Source organism: Empidonax traillii, unplaced genomic scaffold (assembly GCF_003031625.1).
Source record: "Empidonax traillii isolate 1590-97213 ecotype Southwest subspecies unplaced genomic scaffold, ASM303162v1 scaffold690:size337178, whole genome shotgun sequence".
NCBI classification, from domain to species: Eukaryota; Metazoa; Chordata; class Aves; order Passeriformes; family Tyrannidae; genus Empidonax; species Empidonax traillii.
Genome location: NW_020955883.1, coordinates 99,869 through 126,909, shown reverse-complemented (window position 1 = coordinate 126,909; position 27,041 = coordinate 99,869). Strand labels below are relative to the sequence as shown.

Here is a 27,041-nt window from a genome sequence, read left to right as displayed (position 1 = left end):
AGACTCTATCTGCTTGGAAATTACTGCTGTCAGAGTGACATTACATTGACCAGGGGTAATACTGTTACTGAGGAACAAAAAGTCCTTGAAGTGCTCCAGAAGTAACTCTGACTCATTCATATTCCATGTGTGCAGGACAAAATCAAAACTTTTCATGTGTAAATTGCTAACTCAAATTTTATTAGATTTATTCTTTGGAACTGGTTTTATAACATTTAGTAACACTCAGCATTTAATTAAAAAACCTTTTATTTGAAGTGCTTTAAATGATATGCATAGAACAACTTCACAGTGCGGGGAGAAGGCAGCTGGAAAAGAGTAGCTACAGCTTTTGTATGCTTAAAAAAAAGTAAGTCCAAAAAATGTAAGTAAGAGCAGTCCAAAGGCAATGTGGTATACTCTACCCATGCACAGTAGAGCTGTATTCATCACCCACTGTCTCCTTCTACTGGGAATCCCTGTCATACTTTCATGTGATCTTTGTGACAGAAAATCTCACCCATGCAACTGCAGTTAAATCCTAGGACTAACGTGACATATAGACTGGGATTCGGTGGAAAATTTAAACCAGATTTCTGAAGGTGACACTTCTGAGTGCACTTCAGTAAAGTGTAGGGAAGGTAATTTCTGAAAAATATTAGGAAAGGCTTCGTAAGAATTTGTGGTATTTAATATAGTTGATTGCAATTGATTGCATTAATTTGGTGGTTGCTGAACAATACCCCTTGCAGGAAGCAGAAGAGGGTCCTATAACTAGTAAAGAAATTGAGGACACTAACGTTCAAAATCAACACTGTCTTTCACTATTTTCTGCAATCTGAGCTCTGACTGTAGTATTTTAGTTGAGAGAAAAATGTTGTGGTCTTAACATGAATGACTCAGTGGCGTGGTAAATGTATACATGAATAACAAATGGTAACTTCCTTCATATTTTGAAGAAGAATGAAGGTACAATCATATGCAAAACTCTGTCTCTTGTCAACATATTTTTGAGATGGGGACAACGTAAATATGGCCAGGTTTTCCTACCTCCATTTTCACTTCCCTTTTATTGTCATTAAATTAAAAATGCATGTCACAAAAATAATTAGAGATGAAATATAAATACTCCAAACAGTAGATGGCCTCTATCAACAAAACATATTTGAACACTGAATTTAGTAAGTAGTGAATCTTTTTCTAGGGAATTGTCTCTGTATTTGTCTTCGTTGTACTCAAACATAAGTTTTGGAGAGTCATGCTACACTTCACAGTGGAACACTGTGTGATGAAGGGAAAAGGCAAACATTTATTTAATGAATTGTAAGCACTACTAAAAAATTGTAAGGTTCATAAATTATGGGGGGTTTAAGCTTTTTTATCTTCTTTTCATATCAAGTTCATAACATGACTACATTCTTAGTTCTTTATTAGAGTAAAACTTTTGTTTGGTTTCAATTAATTTTTCATCAATAGTTACCACAAATATTGCCAAGGAGGAGACCTGGAAAATGGTGATACCCAAGAAAATTCTTTGATCATGAGGAATTAGTTTCAAGGTTTAAGGTTATTTATTTCTCTGTGCTGTAACATTTATTAACGTGTTTTTTCCGATCTAAACAAAATCAAGCACTCCACGTGTCCAGTTCCAGTAAAAACCTGAGCAGATTTTTCCAGTAATCCACTAGTGATTCTCTGGTTCATATTTGTAAAAGACTCACTTCTGAATTAAAAATTCTTGGAAACAGAGTATTTGCTTAGTAACTTAGTGCTGATACGCTTCTGTAGTTCTAGGTTCAGGCAAACAGAGGTACTGCTTAAAATACATTAAAATTTGTAAATTTATACCTCAACTATTTGCATGTAAGTGTATCAGGGCTGTCACTTGAATTTGCAATTGGAATAAAATGAAAAGTGTCATCTGTAGAATAGGCCAAAGAAGGCTATCAAATAATCTGCTTTAGTCAGGAGAACACATGGGTTTTATGGCTTCCTACAAAACTGGAGTGTCAGACATGCAGGACATTAGTATGTCAAATTATTTAAACTGGTATCACAATGAAGTGCTTTATTAGTTGATGGAAATAAAAAGTGAAATAAAACAAGAGAAAACTCAATTCTAAAAGGTAGTTTGGACCATTCTTAGTTTCCTCCAAATGAATAGAATGAATTTTACTGTCAAAGAACTTTGACGTAGTTTTGTAAGAATTCCTCTTGAAATCAGAGAGGCTGGTTAGCAGGACTGTGGAGAAACAATAATGCCCTGTACTTGAGGATTAGAAAAGTTCTTATATTACTAGTAAATGTATTTCAAGAGTAGTTGTGTATGGGTTTTGAGCTAATTGAGCTAGTACCTAAATTGGTTATAGGTATGTGCAGCATGATATAATTATTATTTCAAAAGTAATGAAGTATAATGAAGTCTTATATATTTTAGATCCATTTATCAAGTGTGCACTGTGACAATCTTACTTCCATTTCTTCATTAGTAACTATTCTTGGTACCTCCTACAATTTATATTGCAAGTGAAAATATTTTCTGCGTTTCAGGACTGTTAAGGAAGAAGAAAACAGTTCAACTGATATTGCATGCAAGTGTTTCAGAGCTGTGCTTCTCTGCCTCCAGGTTGTAGAGAAAGGGGCCTTTGGGAGTGTCCCTTGAAGAAGCTGTGCATCAAACACACTATGATCTGTGATGGTTTCCCAGACTGCCCTGACATGATGGATGAAAGGAACTGCTGTAAGGACTCATGCAGTTTGTTAGTTTCATAAAGGACTAATCATAGTTTTGGGATGTTGGGGTAAAAAATGAATGAAAGTAAAAATGTTTTCATGTGTCCTAGGTAAAAAGGCTTAGTCATTCCCTCAGTTCCCCTTTCAATTTATCACTTTCCTCATCTTATGTCCTCTCTTGTCCTCATTCGTGGATCCTTGCTGTATCTTTGGTCACTCTGGTCCTCCCTATATTTTATTATTATATTATTTTATTTTATTTTATTTTATTTTATTTTATTTTATTTTATTTTATTTTATTTTATTTTATTTTATTTTATTTATTTTATTTTTTTATTCTCTCTCCCCCTCATTCTTGTGTCTTTGTACTTCTTTTCTTTATTCCTTGTAACTTTTTGACTCCTTTTCTCAACCTTTCTCAGTTTTATTCTATGCAGGCATAACTACTCACTGTTTTTTTTTCTTGATTTCTACTGATCTCTTCATTGGTAAATTTCATATGTTTCCCTTCTTTATTTGATTTCTCTTCTGATTGACGTTTCTTAGATTCTATCTCCCCACATGGCTCCAAAGACTTCTACAATCCAAACTGTAATAGCTGTCAAGGTACAAAACTTAGTATGGTACACTGATGGCATGGGTAGACTGTCCATGTGCACAATTCAAGTTGGCTCAAAGTGCTGACTGGATGAACAGGCTCCCTGGCCCGCTGCTGGGCTGTCCTGTGCTCTGTTGCCACCATGCCACTGACTAGTGGGACGGGCAGAGGTGGAAGACCTGCAAACAGCAGCTTCTTTGCAGGCTCCCACTCTGCATATGAAGCTGGGAGTGGGTGCTGTGAGATGTTAGCTTCACCATCATAAATATATTAGTGGTACTCTGAGTTCTCTTTTGAGAAAACTCGCTCTGTGGGTGTGTCCCCAAGACAAGGAACTAGAAAAGACATACTGGGTGACACTCAGCCTGCACAAAGAAGAAGAGGTGGTTGTTGGTGAAGTTGGTTGAAAACTGAAGTTTTCATTCTGTGGGTAATCTTGGTATTTTGTCGTTTTTGCTGGGATGTTAGGACGAAATTAAGTATGATTTTAAAAAAAAGTTCCTTCTGAGTCTCTGTACTTCTGTTGTCAGGGACAGGATGGTAAGCACATTTTATGTACTAAGTGGAACATATTAATACATGTGCCAGAATGATCAGCAGCCTGCATATATCACTAGATTAACCTTTGTTTTTTTGGGGGAAGAGGCAGCTCTCAAAACACTTCTTAATCTGTTTTTCATTATGAAGGTTATGCCATTTGATTTCCAAGCTGTGAGCTGTAATCTAAAAAAGTGAATTAAAGTGAATTACTCATGACCACACATTAAGATCATGGCAGGGAAAAGGTTACAGAAGGGCAAAGGTTAAGCTAGTTTATAATTACCAGAGTACATTTCTTCTCTGCTTTTGAGTTGGGGCTTGAATATTCTAAATGGAAGCAAAGTTTCCCCAGCTGAATTATGCTTTCTCTGGAAGGCAGAGTTAGAGAACTTTTTATGATTATGTATGCTTTATTCCAGAACCAGAAAGATCACCTTATGTCAGGGTAGGCAGCACTGCCTGCTCTATCTGTATGGTTTTCCCTGTGGAGTGTACTTCCTGCAGTTGTGTTGCAAATAAATGCTTGGATTGTATGGCAGTATAAATGCTCTATGTATGGCAGTATAAATGCTCTATGTAAACCAAACATAGACACAACTAGAAGGCACTTCTTTCCATGTATTCTCTCCCTCTCTGCCCTCCCCCAGCTCTAGAATTCCCTAATGATGGAGTTTACAGAAGCTAGAAATGTGTTAGTGAGGAAAGTACTATAATGCTACATATCTGCCTTTCGGGGAGAGGGTCTGTTATGGTTTGGGGAAAGCTGAAAGTCACTTGCAAATGGAAGCTCTTGTGGTTCCTGTGCTGAAAAGACTCTGGAAATCCCTATCTCATGCTGTCAACTGGCAAAAAACTGTCACCTGAAGCATGTCTATCTGTACAGCAGTTCCCCATCTCTAAAATGGAGATAAAAATAATTCCATAATTTTAAAAAGGAAAGGAGAATCCAAAAATAGAATTCCTGTGAATGAGAGGAAATATGTATTGATTACAGAAAAATATTTTTTCAAAGAACATGAATAATTAAACAAATACGGAGCAGTCTGCAAAAAAGCATGGAACACACTATTTTCACTTAGAACTTCTGAGAGCTTACACAGGTTTCGTATGACAAGACTACAAATGCCATTAAGTAATTATGTATCTTGCAGTTCCAGACAATCTTCCTTGCCTCTGAGTTGTGATGCCCTCTGTCACTGCATGGCAGCAACCACCTTCTGCCTCAGTGAGGTCCATGCTGAATTTTGTGGCAAATCTGTCTTGTTTTCTTGCTCCCTAAGTCTGGTCTTCACCCTCCTTCTCACTTTTTTAGTCTCAATGTAAACTGCACATCGATCACTTACTTCTCAGAGCGAAACCTGTTTTTGTTCTTGCAGCATTTTGTGAAGAGAGTGAACTTGAATGTGCCAACCATGAATGTGTGCCACGTGAGCTCTGGTGTGATGGGCAGGTAGACTGCAGTGACAGCTCAGATGAATGGGACTGTGGTAAGTTTTCTCTGTGGGTGCTTCCAGCTGATGTTCTGGTGATGGGAGTAATCACTGGTAATTTGATTTAGAATATAAATGTAGTGGTGGAGGGATGCTCCCTCTATTGCCAAATGGAAAACTGTGCTGAGGTTGGGAAAGCATCCAAGGAAGTGGGCAAAGAGAAAGCAAAGACTCAGGGAGAAGTGTCACAGTGCAAACATATAAGAAAAGTGATATGGCAGAGAAATATGTAGGTGGTGTGTAAAATCTGCAAAATGTTATGGATAGAAGAGCGAGTAGGAAGATGATGAGAGTAGGAGGGCCACTTTGAGAAATCATTTTGTATGTGATAAAAGCAGCTCATCAAATTTTATGTACTGATAAAGAGAGAAGCAATGGTGATGATCTTTCTTGTAAACATTAGTTGTTTTTTCTGTTTCTACACCCACAAATTGTTATGATAGGAACAGTACATATTGTCAAAAGTGAAATCACTCTTACGTTAAGCGCATTCATCCCAGAAATTACTGTAGTGGGATGTACTATCTGTGAGGTAAAACATCATTTTACAAGATTAAATGCTGTCAGTGTGTCATCCTGTTCAATCTTAGCAAGGTTCTGATAGCCACAGTTGCCTTGGTTTTAAATTGCACAGCTATTTAGCCTACAAACCCAGGAAAAGTGCCAGCATCTTGGAAAACTCTTTTTAATGTAGTAGTATGTTTTCAGTTTGCCATTTATAAATGTGAAATAACAATGAAGTTTTCCTTCTTTTTTCTTTCCAGTTACCCTGTCTAAAACCATGAATTCCTTGATGTTCCTGACCATTCACCGGTCAGCTACTGATAACCATGTTTGTGCTGATGATTGGCAAGAAAACTTAAGTCAACTGGCCTGCAATCAGATGGGTTTAGGGTAAGGTCAGTAGTTTGTAGCTTTGATAAATTTCTTAGGAAAATTGGAGTTCTGGAGTTAGATATGAATGATGATTATCACTGCCATGTTACACCTAGTGTGGAAATCATTCACTGACAAAAGAGGTAGTGAAATTTTGTGAACTGTGGCAGGAACAGAAGTTCACTAAAATCTAGGAGCTTTCACCACTTTATAAACGTTGCATGATCGTTACTAAAAGACTGTGTTGAATAGATAAGGATGTCTTGTCAAGTCTCAATATTTGAACTTGTAGTTATTGCTGAGGCTCAGAATTATATGGTGATGGGACACTCTGTCTCTTCCTGAAAAATTAAAGCAGACTTAGGAAACACAGGAAAATTTCTCTTCATTTATTTGCATTCTGCAACAAATACTGTGAGTTAGGCAAGTGGAGATATTTAATTTGGGTATCTCAGAACAATGAATTGTTAAAAATAGGGCTTTCTTTCTGGAACTCAGAAAAAGAAATAGCCTCTGTGTGTCTTCCTTATTGCACACACACTAATATAATAGCTGCTTCCTGAAATAGTTGATGCAAGTATAACTTCTGGAAAAAAACCCCACGCAAGTTCATTTGCTTGACATCCAGCTGTCTGCTACTAGGAAAAGACAAATCTGATGGTGTATAAGGGTATCTCTTTTCAGTGTCTGATCCCCAAACGGGATTATGAAGTGTCTTTTCTATTTCTCTTTCACCACTACACATTCTGACATGTAATCTTGTTCTTTGTACCTTTCCAAAAATACATAGGAAAATAAAGACGCTGGGTTACACTTAACATACTGTATATTGCCTTGCACTGCATGAACACTTGACATCAGTTGTAGTAATACCCTCAATTCAAGAACATCTGTAATTTGACTGCTTGCCATTCTAACACACAAAGATGCTCTACTCTGCTAGGTAGTTTAGTGTATCTAAATAATATTTACATTATCTTTATGCTTTAACCTAATATAACATCCTAATAAAGCTTAAAATCCTTTGATATCGTCAGAAGTAGTAACTGATTTTATGACTTTGTTTTCTAAGAACAAAGCAATGGTCTTAACATTAAGAATGTTTTTCTTCTTCATAATTCAGTTTTTAGAATCATGGAATCATAGAATATCCTGTGTTGTAAGGAACCAATCAGGGTCACCAAGTCCAACTCCTGACCCTGCACAGGACACCCCAAGAGTCACACCATGTGCCTGAGAGTACCATCCAAATGTTTCTTGAACTCTGTCAGGCTTGGTGCTGTGACCACTTCCCTGGGGAGCCTGTTCCAGTCCCCAGCCACCCTCTGGGTGAAGAACCTTTTTCTGATATCCAACCTAAACCTCCTCTGACACAACTTCCGGCAATTACCTTGGGTCCTGTCACTGGTGACAATAGACAAGGGATCAGTGTCTGCCCCTCCTCTTCCTCTCTCAAGGAATCTGTAGACTGCAATGAGGTCTTTCCTCAGTTTCCTCTTCTCCAGCTTGAACAAAGTGTCCTCAACTGCTCCTTATATGACTTCCCCTCAAGGCCCTTCACCATCTTTGTTACCCTCCTTTGAACACCCTCTAATAGCTTAATATCTTTCTTATATTGTGGTGCCCAAAACTGCACACAATATTGGAGGTGATGCCGCACCAGTGCAGAGCAGACCCTCACCCAGCTGGTGATGTTTTACCTGATGCACCTCAGGACATTGCTGACCCTCCTGGCTGCCAGGGCACTGCTGACTCATATTCAGCTTGCCATCATTCCTAACGTAAAATTTGCTTAACTTTCCTATGGTACTTGCTGCTAGGAAAATGAAAAAGGAGTTTAATTATCACAAGACCTCTGATTCCTTTCTTTTTACAGAGGTGTGCCTAGGCTGAAGGCACATGAGCATGAGTAGAAACTACCTTCCTGCTTCTTCACTGATGCTTGCTAACAGATATTATCAATCCTAAACTTTTAAAAGACGTAAAAGACAAAAATGATTCTTAAGTCTCATAATAAATCTCATAAAACCATTTTCCAACAGGGTAAGAAAGATAGTTTACAAATCAGTTTTTCTATAAAATCTTTTTAGTAATGACAGTAGTTGCGTGAAGGGCAGTGGGAAATTCAAGTACAAATCTGAAGTCTGCAGCTTCAGTCTGACTCCAATATGAATTTCTAAATCCACAGATGGTGTGGTTCTCCATTTTTTTACTGCACAGCTCATGCAATGTGTTGTGTGATGCGCGATGCGACATCACAGAAAACTGCAAGTTCCAAGCATTGTCTGAAACTCTAATAATGGCTGTTGCTCAAATTATGCAATGTATTCTTAGCACTTCTTACATTTTCCTCTATTGCAAAAAGAATGTTAGATATGAAGTAAGCTTTTGTAATGCTAAGAGCCTAATGGGAATTTTCAAGTCTTAGGTTTCATAGTTTACAGCCAGACAGGACTATCATATCACTCGATCTGACTGTCTGTTCGTCTCAGAACACATAAATTTGTTCAGAGACCTCTGTCTGAGTCCCAAATTTCAGTACAGTGAATTTAAATGTAGACTCTGGCAATGAGTTTTCCTACTAACCCAGATAGGGAATGGAACAGCAGTTGCCATCAGTCTCACATCTGTTGTGGTGTGCTACAGAGGCTATGCTGCTGAAGGTGGGTGTAGCACGTAGGTTCAGAACATTATGTTAGAAGATTGTAGTCTTGTCTTGATGTTCAGTTGAAGAAAACTGCTTTCATATACTTGGAATCCACATTTTTTATTGATGAAGTGGTGACCATAAAATCGTGGTCTGCTCAGCTCTGAAACTTGACAAAGGCAGAAGTTAGTGAAGCTGTTCTGTTACTCCGTGGCAATGTAATGGAATACTTTGTCTTTCTTTGCTGCACTGGAATGATATAACAAGCATAATAATAATAAACTTCATCAGCTTGTAGCTAGCATGAGTACAGGGGAATTTTACCTCATCTTCTTGTTCTGGTCTAGCAGTAACACCATAAAATCACAGCTGCTCCTTTTCTTGGAGGCTGTGTTTCCACTGAAACAGGTAGCTCCTTTTCCTTCTTTTCCTCTGCTGTAGCATCTACTGTGTGTGTATTTATGAAAGGGAGGGACCAACCTCTTTTTACCGCCTGGCTTTTTGTCTTTCCTAATACTTCCTCACTCTCTCTCTTTTGCATGTAGTTCTTTACTAATATTTGGCAACTGAGCAGTCAAGCTGCTGGACCAATAACCTGTTGTTCTTAAATGAACTATTATGCTTTCTTATTACTATACAACTGTTTCTGCAACAGGAATAACAGAAACTCAGTTTAATGTCTTAATTGTTTAACAAAATCAAAGAAAAAAAACCCCTGAATACTTCTGTCATACCCATATAATACATTTGAACTTCTAAATGTAACCTGCTTCATTTTCTCCAAGAAGAAATATGACAATTCAACTCCAAAGATGAAGTATTTCAACTCATTAATTCAGTCAGTATTTCTAGACCTACTCAAGAGAATGTAAAATATTCTGGACCTGCCTTGAATCTATTCACATTGTCCATGGCCACAGTATGTTCTATTAATTCTTTAGATGATTTATCAAAATAGCAAATCCTTATGTTGCATTTAATTTTTTAAGAATGGTAGCTAATAACTTGTTAATGAAATTTACTGAAAATAACAGCACACGCTGTGGTAGATGTAGAAGGCTGTTTTAGTAATTTTGAGCAACTGTAAACCAATGTTAAAATATGCAAACTTTAATCAGTGTATTAGAGTTGCATTCGATTAAATCTGATAGATTATGTCTCATCTTTCATGTACATATGTAGTAGTTATAAATTATTTCAATAAGGCTTTTTATAAAGAAACTTCAACCTAATAATTCCTGGCAAATTGTGACAATTTCTTCAGTTAATCATAGGGTCAGTTACCTATATAACACTTCTTTGCTCCATGTTTGGACAGTTTTTTTTAAGTAAAAAGATAATTGTAATTAGTTAATTAGTACCCCAAATGGCCTTGGAGCTCTGCCTGAATGTGCTTCTTGTCTGAATGTGCCCCTGGGTGATTGGCCATAGGTGGCCCAACTTGACCTCTGAAGGTCCTTTTCAAGCCCAACCATTCTGTGATTGACTAAAAGAAACATAAAGGAATACTGCCAACAAAAGAAATGTTCTTAATCCTTATTCTAATTATTGATCACAAATCCTTTTTAAAAATATTTTGTGTCACAGCTCGTATAAATGACATTACAAATCCCCCTCCATTCTCATTTTTCTTTTTTTCCCTGGCTTCCAGGTCAAATTTACTCAGCTCAACCCTAAACACATGTTAAATCTATCTGCAATGAAAATTCTTTCTGGAATCTGCAAGTTGAAGTGGGTTTTTTTGGGTGTTTGGTTGTTTTGTTTGGTTTTGGGTGTGAGGGGTTTGTTTGTTTGGTTTGTTTTGGTTGTTTGTTTTCTTTCTTTTTTTTTTTTTTTACTAATATATTATTACCAGTAGAACTGTGAAAAGACTTCTTAGCGAATCATAATTCTGTCAAGGACAACATTAAACAAAGAAAGAAGTGATTTTTTTTCAAATTCAGTGAAGAGCTTCGTCAGGGGAAAAAAGGTTGAAAAGTCAAGTTATTTGTTTCAATGTTTTCAAATGAAACCTGTAAAATTTTATTTCAAAACAGTATTTTTCTCTAAAATGCATCCTTCCTATTTTTAAAATTAAAACCTAATTGACCTTAAATTATGGGCTTTACATTTAATTTGAAGTTGAATTAAGACTTCCAGCTAGGAAAATCTAGATTTTAATTGAAGTTTTTAAATTTAAATGGTCCCAAATGGTCTTTTTTAAGTTTAGCTACAAAATCATTCTTTATGAGACCTATAATTTACAAACTCAAGCAACTGAGTGTTGTGGTGTAATGCCAGCCACCATGCAGCCACTTGTTCACTCCTCCCAGTGGGATAAGGAAACAATGGGGAAGAGTAAAAGTGAGAAAACTTGTGGATTGAGATACCGACAGATTAATAGGTAAAGCAAAAGCCACACTTACAAGCAAAGCAAAACAAGGAATTAATTCACCACTTACTGAGAGCAGGGGTGTGTTCAGCCCTCTCCAGGGAAACAGGGTCCTTCACATGTAATGTCGACTTGGCAAGACAAATGCCATCCCTCCAAACATTCCCTCCTCCCCTTCCTCCTCCTTCCTTATGCTTTACATACTGAACATTATGCCATATGGTATGGAATTCCCCTTTGGAGAGCTGGGGTTAGCTGTCCTGGCTGCATCCCCTACCGAGTCCTTGTGCACTCCCAGCCCTCCCTCTGGTGAGGTGGGGTGAGGAGCAGAATAGGCCTTGACTCTTTGTAAGTGCTGCTCAGCAAGAATAAAACCAACCTCGTATTACTAACACAGTTTTCAGCACAGATCCAAAACACAATCCCGTATTAGCTACGGAGAATTAACTCTCTCCTAACCAAAACCAGCACACAGAAATAAAGCAAGTAAAATTGTTGGTAGGGTTGACCAGTTTATTAGTTAGAACATATGACTGACGGATTTTGAAACCTGGAAATACCACAGTGATTATCTACTTTCTGCCAGAAATTTTAAGAACTATTTGATCATACACGTTTGAGTTTTCAATCAATGCGGCAAATCTTTTTAATTTCCATTTTCTATGTTTCAATATGTTTTCACATTAAAATTTCACATTTTTCTGATTTTAATGCTGTAAAAATCAAGGTTTTGATTTTTACTTTATATCCGACGGCACAGCTGTGGCTTTAGAGAATTCTGCTCAAGACCAAGAATCATCTTAACCAGTAAGTAAGTACAGACAGGAAACAGATGCTGCGGCAGCTCAGAAATGGACCTAATTTGTTTTAAATTACTTCTCACATATGCATTATTGGTTGCTTTCTGGAATAACTCAAGGCTTCCTTTTTCAAGCCTGCTGTCACATGAGGCTTACAACAATGGAATTATAGAAGCTGAACAGATGCATGTTACTGTTACTTTGAAGGGAGAAGTAATCCAGTTTATGGATTATACTTTATTCTAAACTTGCAATTTAATACATTTGACAGAGTTTTGCGGAATGGAATAGGGAGAATAAAGTATCCCAAATTGTTACAAACAGAATGATGAACTTCATAAACTAAACTAAACTTGCCTTCTATCTTTTTCTTTATTTTTAATTATAATTTAGCATGCAAATCATAATGATCCTTGTGTTCCAACATAACCTTTGACTGTTGTGTACAGTGATCAGCAGGTAGCAGGCTTGAATGCTTTTCTATTTCATATTTCCATTGTACAACTTATCTAATGAAACATTACTTTTCCCCACTGCGAGCACATTTATAATGTAGAACACAGACTGGATTTTTCTTTCTTAATTCTAAAAATTCCTCTCTTAAACACACATAAGGGAATCAATAGCTTGAAATTAAATATAGTAAAGGAATGTTCTAATTTTGAAGTTAAAACTGAAGCATAAGAAAATGTAGGTTAAAATTCCCCACTTAGGTAGACATAAGTGATACCGTAAATTGAAATGTCTTGCTTTTTGATTTTATGAGGGACTGATTTTATAGATAATTGATTTTTTTTGATTGACTTAGATAAAAGGAAACTTTTTAGGTTAAACAAATTAGATACGTTAGAATTTTATGTTCATTAGATCAAGCAGACATCTTTCTGTGAAGAAGAAGACTAACTCGGTTGAGGCACAAGCTGTACAGTGACCTGAAACTGGAAATGGAATTCCAGAGGGAGTGAAGATGTAGTTCAAACTTACAAGAAGTGGTCTAGAACAATAGCATAAATATCTGGAATATTTGTGGTCAGTCTGAGAAGCTCCATAAAGCCAAATATTCTTGTGAGCTGTGAGTTCATGTGGCTCTGTCCATTGAAAGATCCTTCTTCCATTTTCTTTAGAATGTGTCTACTCTAAGAAGAAGTTGTGTGCTATAGCTCCAAGAGGAACTGAGTAGAATCTGCTGCCTGCTGTGTTTCTGCAGCACAGGATGGGTCTGACTAAAATAAGTATCCATTGCTCCACCTCCCTTCTTTTCTCTGAGTGATTTAGAGTCCCCAGTGTAATGTAAACTCCTGGCCCAGCAGCCCCTCTGAAAGTCCCCCACTCAGAAGTTCACACCAGCCCTAACTAACATTTTTAGCTCATGTTCTCTCATTCTCTGGCAATTCTGGGTGTGCTCTGGTCTCTACACAAATGCTATCCATTGTCTCCATCCTTCTTCATCTAGAAATTATGATCTTAGTTTCCCTTTGTTCTGGATAATTCTAATTAAATAAATAAAAGAAGTGGCAGCCCTTCCCTATCTGAAAGAAAAACTTTTATAAACAGCATTAAGAGGGTTATTCATATAAATAGAAGTATTCATATAAGGCATTCTAAAGACAAGGTATACTGGGTTTGAGTGTAATATATAAAGATGTCACCAACGAGGAAAAAAAGGTATAGCCAGAATCTTACTTTTAACTAAATATATAACACTTTCTAAATAATTGCAAAATTTCCTTCAGGTATAAGTGTCTTGTAGGTTGTTACCTTGATTTAGAAGTACATATCTCCTTAATGGTGATTATAGCATCACTGTAAGCTGTAAGTCAGAGCTGCAGGTCTCAGGAAAAAAATCTGGTATGCGGGATAATATAGATTTGGATCCATCAAATGGCATGATATTTGCACCTTTTGGACATTTTTGAGTTACATATTTTATGGATCAAACACTGTTTACAACTACATAAAATATCACTGTACACATTTAAGAAATGATGAACATCATTGCTCACAGAAGATCATAAGGTAGAATGTTATCTTCAGAAAAAAAGCTTGTGCATGTTTGGTGGGAAAAAGCGTGAGAAATGTGGATATGAAGAGAGGAGAGCTTTATGTGTTTGCTATAAGCAGGTGCTGAGAAAGAAACCCCTTTTTGCAGCAAGCAGCTTTCTCAAAATGACTTAAAACCACAGTCTTTAAAAATGCTTCTTAGTATCTGCCTGCACATTCTGGTTAGCAGATCATGGAATGATATTTGCTTAATATGCCCAGAGAAGGTTCTGAAAAATAAGTCATGTAACAGGCAAAATCCAAGGCCATGACCTCAAAGCCTAGTTTATTCTGCCAGCCCTGTTGAAAACATTTCCATACGGTTATACTGAAAACTTTACCATAAAATGGAATTCTATGATCTCTGTTAATTTATGCAATCAAGTGGGTAAAGGATGCTGGAGTTTTGTAAAGATTTAAAAAGAAATATAGTCAGTACTGAAAATTGAACTTAAAGATGAACTAGTAGCCTGGCTGGCATTCCTAAGTACTGTCATGAGAGACTGGGTTCTGAGGCCCGTTTTAGGACATACTGGTTTTTCTGAACACCTCTTATTCTCTTTTCTGTGAACTAGGATTTAGAACTTGGCCTTTGAACAGTGTTCAGGGGAGCAGTCACTGAAATTCCTTGTCACTGACAGGGATTAATGGCTAATCGTGGATGCTTCTGTGGTGGAAAGTTGCATGACTTGTAAAGCCATTTAGAAATGCACTCTGTTTTTCCATTTGGCAATCAAGACTTAGTAAAACAGCAATTTCTTCAGGGGTTTAAGTCTATCAGGCAATAATTAGACTGAGGAAGGGGATATATGAAAATATCTCCCAGTGAGCTATTCTAACTTACACTCATGTACTTGTTAATTTGCTGCAGAAGGACAGGTTTGACATCATCACCCATGATTTGTTCTGTTTCGCAAAGCAGACAGTTTGGATTAAGAGATATTCTCAAGTATTGTTAACAAGACCTAGACTGTTCTTTACTGTTAAATTTTAATGGATTTCCAAAGACAGAAATGTAAGAAAATAATTTTTTTTCACCACTTTTACATATGAAGATCTATTTTTTTATATTTTTGAAGGCAAGAAGCTGTTAAAACAGTATGAATGTACTACAGTAAATGCCACCAGAAGGCTCTTGCTGTTCTCGATTCTAGTTTGGGTTCTTGTCAGAAAATACAAAGTGGCAGTCATACATTGGCTGGCCTGGCTTCTTAGGGTGATTTCATTCTCCTAACTATGTACCTGCCACACATGGCTTTGCCATAACATTCAGCTGTGTATCTTTGGAGTAAACAGGGGACATTAGGGCCTCTTCACCTTCTTAGCTGTAACATAGAAACTTACCTGAAGTTCTATCAATATCTTTAATTTCTTTCAGGGGACCATCCAAAACAGAATTTGTAGTAGAGAATGAGGAACTGCAACACCAAAAATGGCTGAATCTGCACTCAAACTGGAAGAATAAAAATGCTTCCACTTTACACGCTCTTCTAGTCAATGGGTAAGTAACAGGTAAATAAGATTTATTTCACTGCTATGGGTTGTCTCTTACTAATGGAGGATAACAAACAAATGTCTAGGAGATTTCAGAACATCCTTCCTCCATAAAAAATTGTTCTATTTCACAAGGAAAGACTGTCTTGGGTAACTGCAGGGATACAATATGTGTGAAGACACAAATCTGAGGAGTAAATCTAGTTTTCTTTTGCTTGGCTCCATTATTTTTTGCAGTCAAAGTTTTCCCTAACGGCAGAATACTAAAAAGATTACGTCTGTAAGAAGATACTTTTGTTTTCATACATCTCAACTTTGTATATTTTTTGATTTACATTGGTATTTTCCCCATTCAAGTTCATTTTTATTTCTTCATCTATAAAGGCCATTAGTAGATGGTGCCTGACACTTGAAAGTTGTCTTTTTTAACTCTTTTCCTTTCTCACTGTGTTTTTCCTCTAGCCTAACAATGTCTAAATACTTTTCTCCAGAGTAATACAAGAATAAACACCTTGGGTTGTGACCAGATGCAAAGGCAGATCCACAGTCATATTCTGCTCAGTCACTAAAGTGCAAAGCAGAAATTTCAAGGTACTTTTTGACATGTTTGAAAGAGTTCTGCTAGGGAACGTGTGAAGAAATGGATTTGGAGCCTCTGAGTTACAAGATCTAGTAGCAAAAGATCTAGTTTTGCCCAAAGTACAAGTTCAAGGAGTGAAAACATCAGTAATGAGGATTATTGATAAATCTATTGCATAAAGGAAAGTAACGTATAGGAACAGATGTTCAAGTCCCCCTGAATCCAGAAAATGGGTAACAAGAAGGGTTGCACTTGAAGGGTTGGACTTGATGATCTCTGCGATCTTTTTCAACCCAGTTGATTCTGTGACCATATTCTGTGATTCTAAGAAGTGAGAAGCTAAAGCCTTGCATGAAGGCTGAGGCTTTTTTGTTTTGGCTACATCAGGCCTCCAGTCCAGATGACCGGGAAGTCCTCCTGAGCCCTGCAGTCTAGGTGGGTTCATCTGGATCAATTTCAGCACGTAAATGATTTGTGCTGTGGAGTATGTTGGATGTTTAAAGGGTTGTTGGGTTCCTGAACTAATAGGAACTTTGGCAAGAACTAAAAAATACACCACTAATTCATAGTTTTGACACTACAGGCAAACATAGAAGCTTAACATTTTCTCTTTAGAGCTGCCATTTAGAGCAGGCTGCCTGGTAAGTCAAAGAAACAAATGTAAAACACGAGCATGGCTGGTCCAGCTATATTCTGTGAATTTTCTTTAGGAACTGAAAATGTTTCTCAAAATTATGCACACGATTTTCTGTCCTGAAATTGATTGTCTACCTCTACTATCTCTAGAAAAATAATTTTATGGCCCGTGTTTTCAGGAACAGAAATAAACTGATTTGCACAGTATGTGAATGAGGTATATGCAATTTAGGGAACAAAGGTCTGGTCAAATCCCAGATTCAAGGTAATCTGGTGAACTGGCTGGCACTCTGTTGTTTTGCCTATATTAGCATCTATGACTTAAAATCAGATGCATCCTCTTTTTAGTTTTAAAGATACTGCATGCTGACTGAGATTAAAGCCTTCAAAGAATTACATGGGGAACAGGTAGCTCTGCTTCTGCCAGAAAAGCATGTACACAGTGGGAATGAAAAAGCAGCGGAAATAAAAAGGCAGCCAGCTAGTTCACAGAATCACAGAACATGCTGAGTTGGAAGGGACCCACAAGGATCATTGAGTCTAACTCTTTGCTCTGCACAGGATTATCCCCAAGAGTCTCATCATGTGCCCCAGAGTATCATCCAAATGCTTCTTGAACTCTGTCAGGCTTGGTGCTGTGACCACTTCCATGGGGAGACTATTCCAGGGCTCAACCACCCTCTGGGTGAAGAACTTTTTTCTGATATCCAACCTAAACCTCCTCTGACACAGCTTCAGGTTATTTCTTGCAGTTCTATCATTGGTCACCACAGAGAAGAGATCAGCTGCCCCTCCTCTGCCCCTCACGAGGAATTTGTAACTGCAAGGAGGTCTCCCCTCAGTTTCCTCTTCTCTAGGCTGAACAGATGAAGTGACTTTAGCCAATCCTCATACGACTTCCCCTCAAGGCCCTCCACCATTTTAATTGTCCTCTTTTGGATGCTCTCTAAGAGCCTAATATGTTTCTTATATTGGGGTGCCCCAAACTGCACACAATATTCAAGGGGAGGCCGCCCCAGTGCAGAGCAGAGCGGAGCAATCCCCTCTCTCAATTGGCTGATGATGCTTTGCCTGATGCCCCCCAGGACACAGTTGTCCCTCTTGGCTGCCAGGGCACTGCTGACTCATATCCAACTTGCTGTCAACCGGGACCCCCAGCTCCCTTTCTGCAGCACTGCTTTCCAGCATCTCATTCCCCAGTTGTTGCATCCAGGATTTCCCCATCCCAGGTGCAGAATCTGGCACTTTCCCTTGTTGAACTTCATATGCCCAGTCCTACAATTTGTTGAGGTCTCTCTGCAGGGCCTCCCTGCCTTCCAGGGAGTCAGCAGCTCCTCCCAGGTTTGTGTTGTCTGCAAACTTGTTTAGTATCCCTTGCAGTCCTGCATCCAAGTCATTTATGAAGGTGTTGAGAATCACAGGGCCTAAGATGGAGCCCTGCAGAACCCCACTAGTGACAGGTCAGCGGTCTGATGTTACCCCATTCACTGTTACCTTCTGTGCTCGACCCATGAGCTCACCCACCACATGATGTGTCTGTCCAGAAGGATCCTGTGAGAGATAGTATCAAAAGCTTTACTGAATAAAAAAACCAAACCACCTGGCTTCCCTTGATCCACTAGGTAGGTTACCTTGTCATAGAAGGAAATCAGGTTTGATAAGCAGGACCTTCCTCTCATGAAGCCGTGCTGGCTGTGACCAATGACTGCGTTGTCTTCCAGGTGTTTTTCAGTACTTCCCATAATAACGTTCTTTTTGTGCAAGATGCTCGCTGATTTAACCGGTATTTTTTCTCCCTTGATGAAAAAGTTACCTCTTCCCTCTCTCATATGAAAATTTTCAACAGAAATTAAAAGGTTTTGTTGTTTTAATACTTACTTATGCAAACTTCCTGGATTTTTTCAAAACATCCAAACTTTTAGGGCATAAAACTTTTAAAGCATGTGTTACTGAAGGCATTTCAAGGAAAATCCTGTCCTTCGACTGTAAGGAAGAGCAGACAGGCAATCTCTGTGCTTTCAGGGGCCATAAATTAAGACTTGACAGACTGTACATCCCAGCTGACCTCAGAGCTGGATCCATGCCCAGGGAGCGAGGTAGTCTGCAAAATATGTAGCAGCCCCTCATGAAATGCATTGTAAAGCTGAACTAATATTTTGAATTATAACCAGGCAGATGATGGAAACCATGAATGATCTGGCATAAAAAACTCCTTGAGTTTCTTTTTACAGTTTGGGGGAATTTTTAACAGCTGGATTACACTGAGTACAATACCTGTGCTGATTTTCAAATTACTAAAATTAATCAATTAATTGAGTTTTCTGCCATGTTTTTGTTTCCATATTTAGACAGATGTGTCAAAGCAGAAGCAAAGTGGCTCTAATTTGCACTAAAGAAGGTAAGAGAGAAGAGCTGCATATAAAACAGAAGTTCTTTTAAAATGTGTTCAATCATTTTGACCAATGTGTATGTTTAGTGTGGCTTCATTCTGAAATTTTTGTTAGACTTCTGCAACATCCAGTCTTGCACTGAGTTTACTTTTACCCACTCTTCTCAGTTTCATCAGGTTTTCTTATATTTTGACTATTGAATCTGTGTATTGAGGTAGCCCAGTCCTGATACCACAAAATTAATTTCATCAGCAGTCAGGTTCGAAAAACGAAATTCATAACACTTCCTTCCGAAAATATCCTTTACCTCCAGAGTAGGTAGCAGGCTATCTGCCTGGGAGTTGAAGCTGTGATCTGTTTATTTGTTAAGCACAAGGGGACAGAAGAACCCGAAGTAGAAAGTTACAGACCAAGTGTGTTGGCACAGCAGATTGTTCAAGTTTAAGAGGTTTGAAAATGCAGAAATTAATCTGTGAAATTCTTCTGTGATGAAACCATGTTCTACAGACAAGGAGAACTTTGCTAAAGAATGCTGAAACTATGAATTAGCTTGACTCAGGGAAAAGTAATTGCAAGGCACGATCTAACTTTGGGAAACTAATCAAAATATTTGCTACTTATCTAAAAAGGAAAAAGCTCACAGGAGCCTGTCAAAGGTGTTTGCCTTTCACATGTTACTTAAAGAACACTTAAAATTCCTTGCCCTCTGAAGTTAAGAGAACACATTAGGAATTACAAGTTATGAAATAACCATTGCTCCAATTTATTTCTTCACCACCAAATTACCAGATGCATGCAATGGCAGCATACCCTCCCTTGGGATGCTGATTGCAGAAACTGGTGGTGTTCTTTTGTTCTCTAAATCACAGTGAGTATAAACAGGACAAATAAAAAGTCTGGCATCTTTCAAATCCAGAATATAAAGTGAAACAAAAGTGAAGGATTCTTTCAGAAAAGTAACAGTAAAGTGGGAATCTGGTATAACTTCTAGTGGAAGTGACTTGTAAAGTGGAATGGACAGAGGCCTGGAATGTTTTCAGATCTTCAAATATTTTCCTTTAGTAAATTCCACAGGCAAAGCAAGTTTGCTGCTGTTGTAGCTGAGGAAATGGTGTGACATAAACCTCACACCTGGCTTAAGAAAAGCCTTATTACTGCTGAGCAGATTTTCCAGGAGTGGTTCTTATGAGAGATAGACCTAACATGTTGCTAGCTGACAGGAAAACAAAGATACGAAACCAGGAGCAGCCCAGTAACTCCTGAGAGAAAGGAAGTCAGGATCCCAAACTTGGCTTGGTTAATATTTCAGGCTGAGCCAGTCAAAATTAATATCAGGAGAGCGAATCCTTTGACACAAAGGAAGAATAAAAATGGCTCAGTATGTTTGATACTGTTGTGCAGTTGCTGATGACCTCATTTACTGTATTGTACAGTAAATTAGTTTAATTTCAATCAATTAAAATTATAGTGTAATTTCACGGCTCTGTTCAGACCATTCTGTGCCGTTCTCTTGCAGCAGGACTCGTACAGGCTCCCGTGTGGGAACGATTAATGCTTTCTTGTTCCTCCCCAGACTGTGGCCGCCGTCCCGCTGCTCGCATGAACAAGAGGATCCTGGGGGGCAGGACCAGCCGCCCAGGGCGCTGGCCATGGCAGTGCTCCCTGCAGAGTGAGCCCAGCGGACACATATGTGGCTGTGTTCTGATTGCAAAGAGATGGGTCTTGACAGTAGCACACTGCTTTGAAGGGTGAGAGAGCCCAGACGGTTTTACTGCTCATATGAACTTGCACATGTGAATTACCTCCTCCACTGCCAAACACACTGGGGGGAGGTGATGATCTTTGCAGAACGGCCAATCACAGAGGCCTGCTTTTAAAAGACTAAGAAGGAAAGTAAAAGGTACAAACCAGCATCAGCTTAGGTCTTCAGATGTTTTATTATTCATTGCTGATGTTTCTACTGATGAAAGCTAAACAAAGATGCCCTGACTTTCAGCAGGAAACAGGAAAAAAGAAAACCAAAATACTAATCCTATAGCTCTCCCATAACTACCATGGATTTAAAAAGTCATTCTGTGCATGACAGTACAAAAGACCCTGGAAAAATGCTATGGCCATTGGTAAAAATAAAACCTGGTTATTTGCTTACAGTGAAAAGGACATACTGAAGTTAATGCCTTTTCTATTTATAGAGTTCACCCTTTTATTAGGATTGTAATCATTAAGAAGTTAGTATTAACCACTACTTGGTGCCTCCTGGTATCTGAGGCCCTGTGGTAGATGAACAGTCAGGCATGCAAGGGGTGTTTACATGTCTTGGGAATTGTTTTGATCATGTCAGCTTTTTGGTGCTAACCAATATTTATTTTTGATGAACCACAGATTTTGGAGGGAATTTTATTACCTTGTTTCTTTTGTCTTGTACTAAAGTTTCAAAATTTTGTTTCTAGAGAAAATTTAAACAAGTGTTTTCTGCTGTAGTTAGCAAGTACTTTCATGGTTGCTTAATCCTGCTTTAAACTGATGTTTGCTCATTGGAAATTATTTTAAACTACTCTAAACACCTTTCTTTGTGTTCAAGCCCACAGAAATCCTATGTTAAGCAAAATTCTCTTGACTGATATTTCTTTATAATGTTAGTCATTCCCTTTTTGAGTAATAATTTAAATTTTGTCTTTTTATTTCTGAAACACTGAGTTATTTGGTATTTGTTGGGGTTTGTGACTTTTATGTCCAAGCCAGAAGGCGTCAGGCGTATCTCAAGACATCTGTGAGTATCTCAAGGTGTGAGATATAAGATACCCTATTAATGGAAATGCCAGAGGATATGACATTGGATAGACCTCAGTTCTGGCTAACACATCATATCAAGCCCTAAGGATGTTCAAGAACTGAAAAGTAATTACCAGAAACTTGAACACAGATAACCTTCCTTCTAAACAGTGTGCTAAATGTGTATAATACAAACAAGAACATTGTATTTTGTCAGGTTTTGGATCCAGAAGGAATTTCTCCTCTTTTTCCATCTATTTTTAAATATCCTGCTGGAATGTTTCCTGATCTTTGGAATAACATTTTCTGGCGATCTAAAATAAAGGGTGGGACAGAGGTCGATCCTTCAGCAATATTGAATTGCTACTGAATTTCCTGAATAAGAGATTTCTCCCATTCGTGAAAGATAGGAATAGCATCTGTCAAATTACAAAGTAAAAATTCTCCCACTTTTGTCAGTTGCAGAAAGACTGCCATTACATTTTGGAGCTGTTCATTTACCCCTCATGTAGAGCTATATAGTTTCTATGGAGCTCAGAGTTTTACTTGTAACAGGTTTCATAATTCGTTGTGGAGTTATCAACTTTTTCTCTTCTGCCTTTTTGAATAGATTTGAGGAGCCTGAAATCTTCAGATTCTTCATTTGTAACAAGCAATTTGTAAGCTTAATGTATCAAAAGCAAGATCATTCTTGAAGTCACAAAGTTTTCTTGATAAAAAGTATTAAAAAATTTCCCAAACAAAGCAGATAAGACAACAATTTAAAGAGACTTTTACGTACTCTGGTGCCTTAGACAGAAAGCTCCAGTTTGCCAAGTATTTTATGAAGTTAATATGAAGTTCAAAATACAAAACATGAGGACCACATAACAGTAATGCAGTATTAATACAAATCATCATGGAACAAGCTGCATTAAACATCATGTTCTTTGCTAGTTTTATTATTATAGTCCCAAGAGTTTTGTCAAGATTGTTTTGAAATGCATTACATTAAAGCGTACAAGACAGTAAGGTTTTTTCTTAATTGTAGGACAATACATTCTGGTTGTGACTGCTCATTCCTCTAGGCAATGCTTTTTTACAATGGTCATAAACATAAGAACCTATGAATACTCTTAGCACGTAATCTCTGTAACTTTATGGAAAAACTCACAAACTGATCATGATGGTAAAACAATCATTATAGTCTGAAATATCAGGATTTTCATCCAACTCTTAAGATAAAAATAGCCTTTATTTAGCAACCAAATCTCTTTGCAAATTACAGGAATTACAATCCTGTTGAGTACCGTGTAAAAGCCAAAATTTTGCATGCTTTGATTTACACTGCTTTGAATAAGCTTAAGTCTTGTCAAAAGTTCTTAGTTATATGGAGCTGTATTTCAGCAGTTGTGAGAAATGCTGAATTTTTTGAGGGCTTTTTGAATCACAGACTAATTAGGAACCCATGAAGACTAATTAGGAAGGTGGGGCTTATCCTATGACCAGTTACGATCAAGAGAAGCCTTTCATAAAATCTGTGGTGTCTCAACTGATGCTAGTTCAGTCTTCCCAACTTGTATCATACGTATCACTGCATTGTGGTCTTGTACATTTACAAAAAGAGTCTTAAACAAACGTTAAGAGTCAAAGTAACCTTTGATCTTAGGCATAGAAAGTATGCTTGGCACAGCCTGAATGCCCAATAAATAAGGGACTTTTCCCATGGCCATCATAAAAGATTTAATTTACATAATAGCATTGCTTCTCTGAGACTCCTTAGGGATTTCAGTTAGACTTACTGCTGTCAGCAGCAGACTACTGAACAATATTCTCATCCCAGCAAAATTTGAATGTGGCCACCAGCAAGCAACTAACACTTGGGCAGGATCCAAGAGATGATTTTGAGAGCCTTTAATACAGCAACTAAGAGATGGTTACAGATCTTCTGACGGAGTGAGCTTTAAAGCATTTGGTTGCAGACAGAAAGGAAATGGAAAGCAGTGTCTTTTGTTGCTCAGATCTTAGCTGTCAGGAATGATGCCTAAGCATTTCTTTTTTCTTGTAGTATTTGAATGTGCAGTGCTTTGTGAAGTGCAGTGTGCAAAAAGGGAGAAAAAATTCTTGGGTATTTTAGCTTAAAAGAAAGATCTTGATTAAAATTTCTTTTTTTCCCCCTCTTTTTTTTTTTTTTTTTGTTTTGTTTTGTTTGTTTTTTTGTTTTGTTTTTTTTTAACAAAGGAGAGAAAATGCAGCTGTTTGGAAAGTAGTGTTTGGGATTAGCAATCTTGATCATCCATCAGGCTTCATGCAGACCCGACTAGTGAAGACCATCATCCTCCATCCACGCTACAACAGAGCAGTTGTAGACTACGATATCAGCATCGTGGAGCTTGACAAGGATATCAACGAGACAAGCTATGTAAGACCTGTCTGTTTGCCCAGCAAGGACCAGTTGGTTCAGCCAGACACCTACTGCTACATCACAGGCTGGGGACACATGGGCAACAAAAGTAAGATGAGTATTTCTGGGACTCTACGAAAAACATGTGAACCTTCCACTGAGTTAATCAAATAAGTGATCCTGTTACAAACCTTCATCCTTTTATACTATTACTGGGTCTTAGTAAATAGCATGGAATTGGAACTACTCTTGAAGGGATCAAGCTGTGACTAGAGCCTACCTTTTCCAAAGCAGCAGCTTCAATTTATGCTTTTTAATCCTCATTTAGACAAGTAACTTTTGATTTTTAAAAATTCTGAGAATCTAGAAACTCCTATCAAGAAATTCACCTGAATTAATTATCATTTTACTGGTCTAAGTTGTATTCAGAACTGTATTGCAAAGGTATCACATCATCACTGCAGGTGGAAACATTCTTAGCTCTGTGAAAGCCGAAGGCAATGAAAGCATAATACACAGGTTGAAAGAACAGGGTCTTTCTTGAATCACCACACTGGGTCACAATTTGTACCCGTGATGCAATGCATTCCATAATCACAGCTGTTGGTTTTGTATCTCTGAACAGAACATTAGTGTGTTTTCTTCTTTGGCTACTGCACTTTGTCCCATGGCAAGAACTGTTGTGTTATGTAAATCTTTGTTCACACAAAATCATTCTGCATGAATCATATGCAAATTAGCCCAGCCCCAACCCTGTTAATGAACTAGCCCTTTGCTATTATTATAGTTAATTCCTAGGGATGGCTTTCTTGTACACGGGAGAAGGAAATTTTCCTTTCCATATTGCTTCAGCTGCAGTGGCCAGGTCAGACGTGTTAAAAATTAAAGTGCACACATGAGGAGCAGGCTTTTTACTAGCAGCTTTATCCATCTAAAAATACCTCTATGTAATGTCAGGAAAAAAAGCCTGATAGAACACTTTCCCAGCACTGGTAAATGGAAAAACGTTCCTTGTTCTCTGTTGTGGTCAGTGTTGCTTTTAAAGGTTTTATGTTTGGAAGCATCAAAAACAATTTAATACTGCATGCCCTAGAGTGAACAACTTTAATCAGAACTTGAGCTCACTCAGTTGTCTAGGCTACAAAAGAGTCCTTTATCGTCTCCTGAAAGTGATACAATAATTTCAGTAAGATTTGAATTCTGATTCCCTGATACATTCTGTAAGTCAGTCAAATTTACCCAAACATAACTCAAAATGGCTGTGATTATACCAGGCTTTACCATGAGAAACACCAAGAAACAGGGAGATCCTGCCATGGAACAGTGAATCAAACTTCACTTTCCTCTCATGCCTGTTTTCCAGCCACTACTGCCCCTGTCTTAGAAGTCCCACACCATAGCATGTCAAGGTGGGAATGTTCAATAAACAGCATCACACTAGTCCCCGTGTGCTTAGTCCTTGTCCAGAATGGAACACGTAATGCTCCTGGCTCAGGAGCATGACAGTCACAAATCCTGCAGTGCAGCAGAGCAAAAATCCACTGGCTTTCACCTTGGCTTTGTGCTGAAGGGAGTTTCTTCACTCCTTACATTTAAAATACATGGAACAATATTAATAATTCATCCCAATGAAAATGTTTGTCATATATCAAACAGCCATCACAGCTAAGTATTTGTGTGTGCACATCATCTAATGCTTAATTCTGTTTATCAGTGCCTTTCAAGCTTCAAGAAGGAGAGGTTCGCATCATTTCCTTAGAACAATGCCAGTCATACTTTGACATGAAAATCATCACCACCAGGATGCTGTGTGCTGGCTATGAATCTGGCACCGTGGACTCTTGCATGGTAGGCTTCTCTCTATGGAAACACTCAAAATTGCTTTTAGAAATCTAAGTACTGTGATGTTTATTAGGTATAGCATACTTTATTTTAGGAATGACAACCATCTATTTACATATTTTAAACCAACCTTTATTATTATTACTATTGTTGTTACTACTGATGTCAATTCATGATACTGATGTCAATTTCATGATACTGAAATGCTGCTGGAAGACTCTGGGGTTAATCTACACTAGTTAACTTTTTAATTTGTATGAGCCTTCTGCAGGCAATTTTTGGTACAAATGTAACAGGTAATAAATACTGGTAACACTGTGTGCTGCTACATCATTCAGCAGAGCAGCTGGTTTTTACAGCTGAGTTATTTACTAAAGGCAAATGGCTGTAGGAACTGTGACGTAGCTTTAACCATGACTGCTGGCCATGTGTATAAGAGACTGATTTTCCCTCTTCTGTTGCAGGGTGACAGTGGAGGACCACTCGTGTGTGAGCAACCTGCAGGGCGCTGGACTTTGTTTGGTTTAACATCTTGGGGCTCCGTCTGCTTTTCCAAGGTTTTGGGACCTGGAGTTTACAGTAACGTGTCACATTTTATTGAGTGGATTGAAAGACAAATATACATCCACACCTTTCTGCTATATTAACTCCAGATGGTAAAAATTGTGCTGACAGACAAAAGAAAAAAAGGATCAGCACTTCAACACTGAAGGTTTTGCAGTCCAGAAACTCTATGAAAGTACCTTCAAGCTCTATCTGTTCTTGTTGTGGAGCTCTAGAATATGCAGTGTATGTTAATGGTGAACCCTCTGATGATGAATATACTTTGGGGTAGAATTAATAATCCTTTTGACTTTTCTTTTAACTGTG

The 27,041-nt window shown here is 37.9% G+C and overlaps 1 protein-coding gene across 1 annotated transcript in view; it reads left to right on the top strand.

Annotated features, from left to right (window-relative positions):
• The window catches only part of CORIN (corin, serine peptidase), a 114,152-nt gene extending 87,125 nt beyond the window's left edge, over positions 1-27,027 (top strand). Inside the window, exons 14-22 of the mRNA XM_027899838.1 lie at positions 2,606-2,719; positions 5,227-5,337; positions 6,105-6,234; positions 15,453-15,575; positions 19,133-19,182; positions 20,748-20,922; positions 24,167-24,438; positions 26,044-26,177; positions 26,636-27,027. Of these exons, the coding sequence (XP_027755639.1) occupies positions 2,606-2,719; positions 5,227-5,337; positions 6,105-6,234; positions 15,453-15,575; positions 19,133-19,182; positions 20,748-20,922; positions 24,167-24,438; positions 26,044-26,177; positions 26,636-26,818 (1,292 nt within the window). The 3' untranslated portion in view covers positions 26,819-27,027. The remainder of the gene's footprint in view (positions 1-2,605; positions 2,720-5,226; positions 5,338-6,104; positions 6,235-15,452; positions 15,576-19,132; positions 19,183-20,747; positions 20,923-24,166; positions 24,439-26,043; positions 26,178-26,635) is intronic.
• Positions 27,028-27,041: the final 14 nt, after the last annotated feature.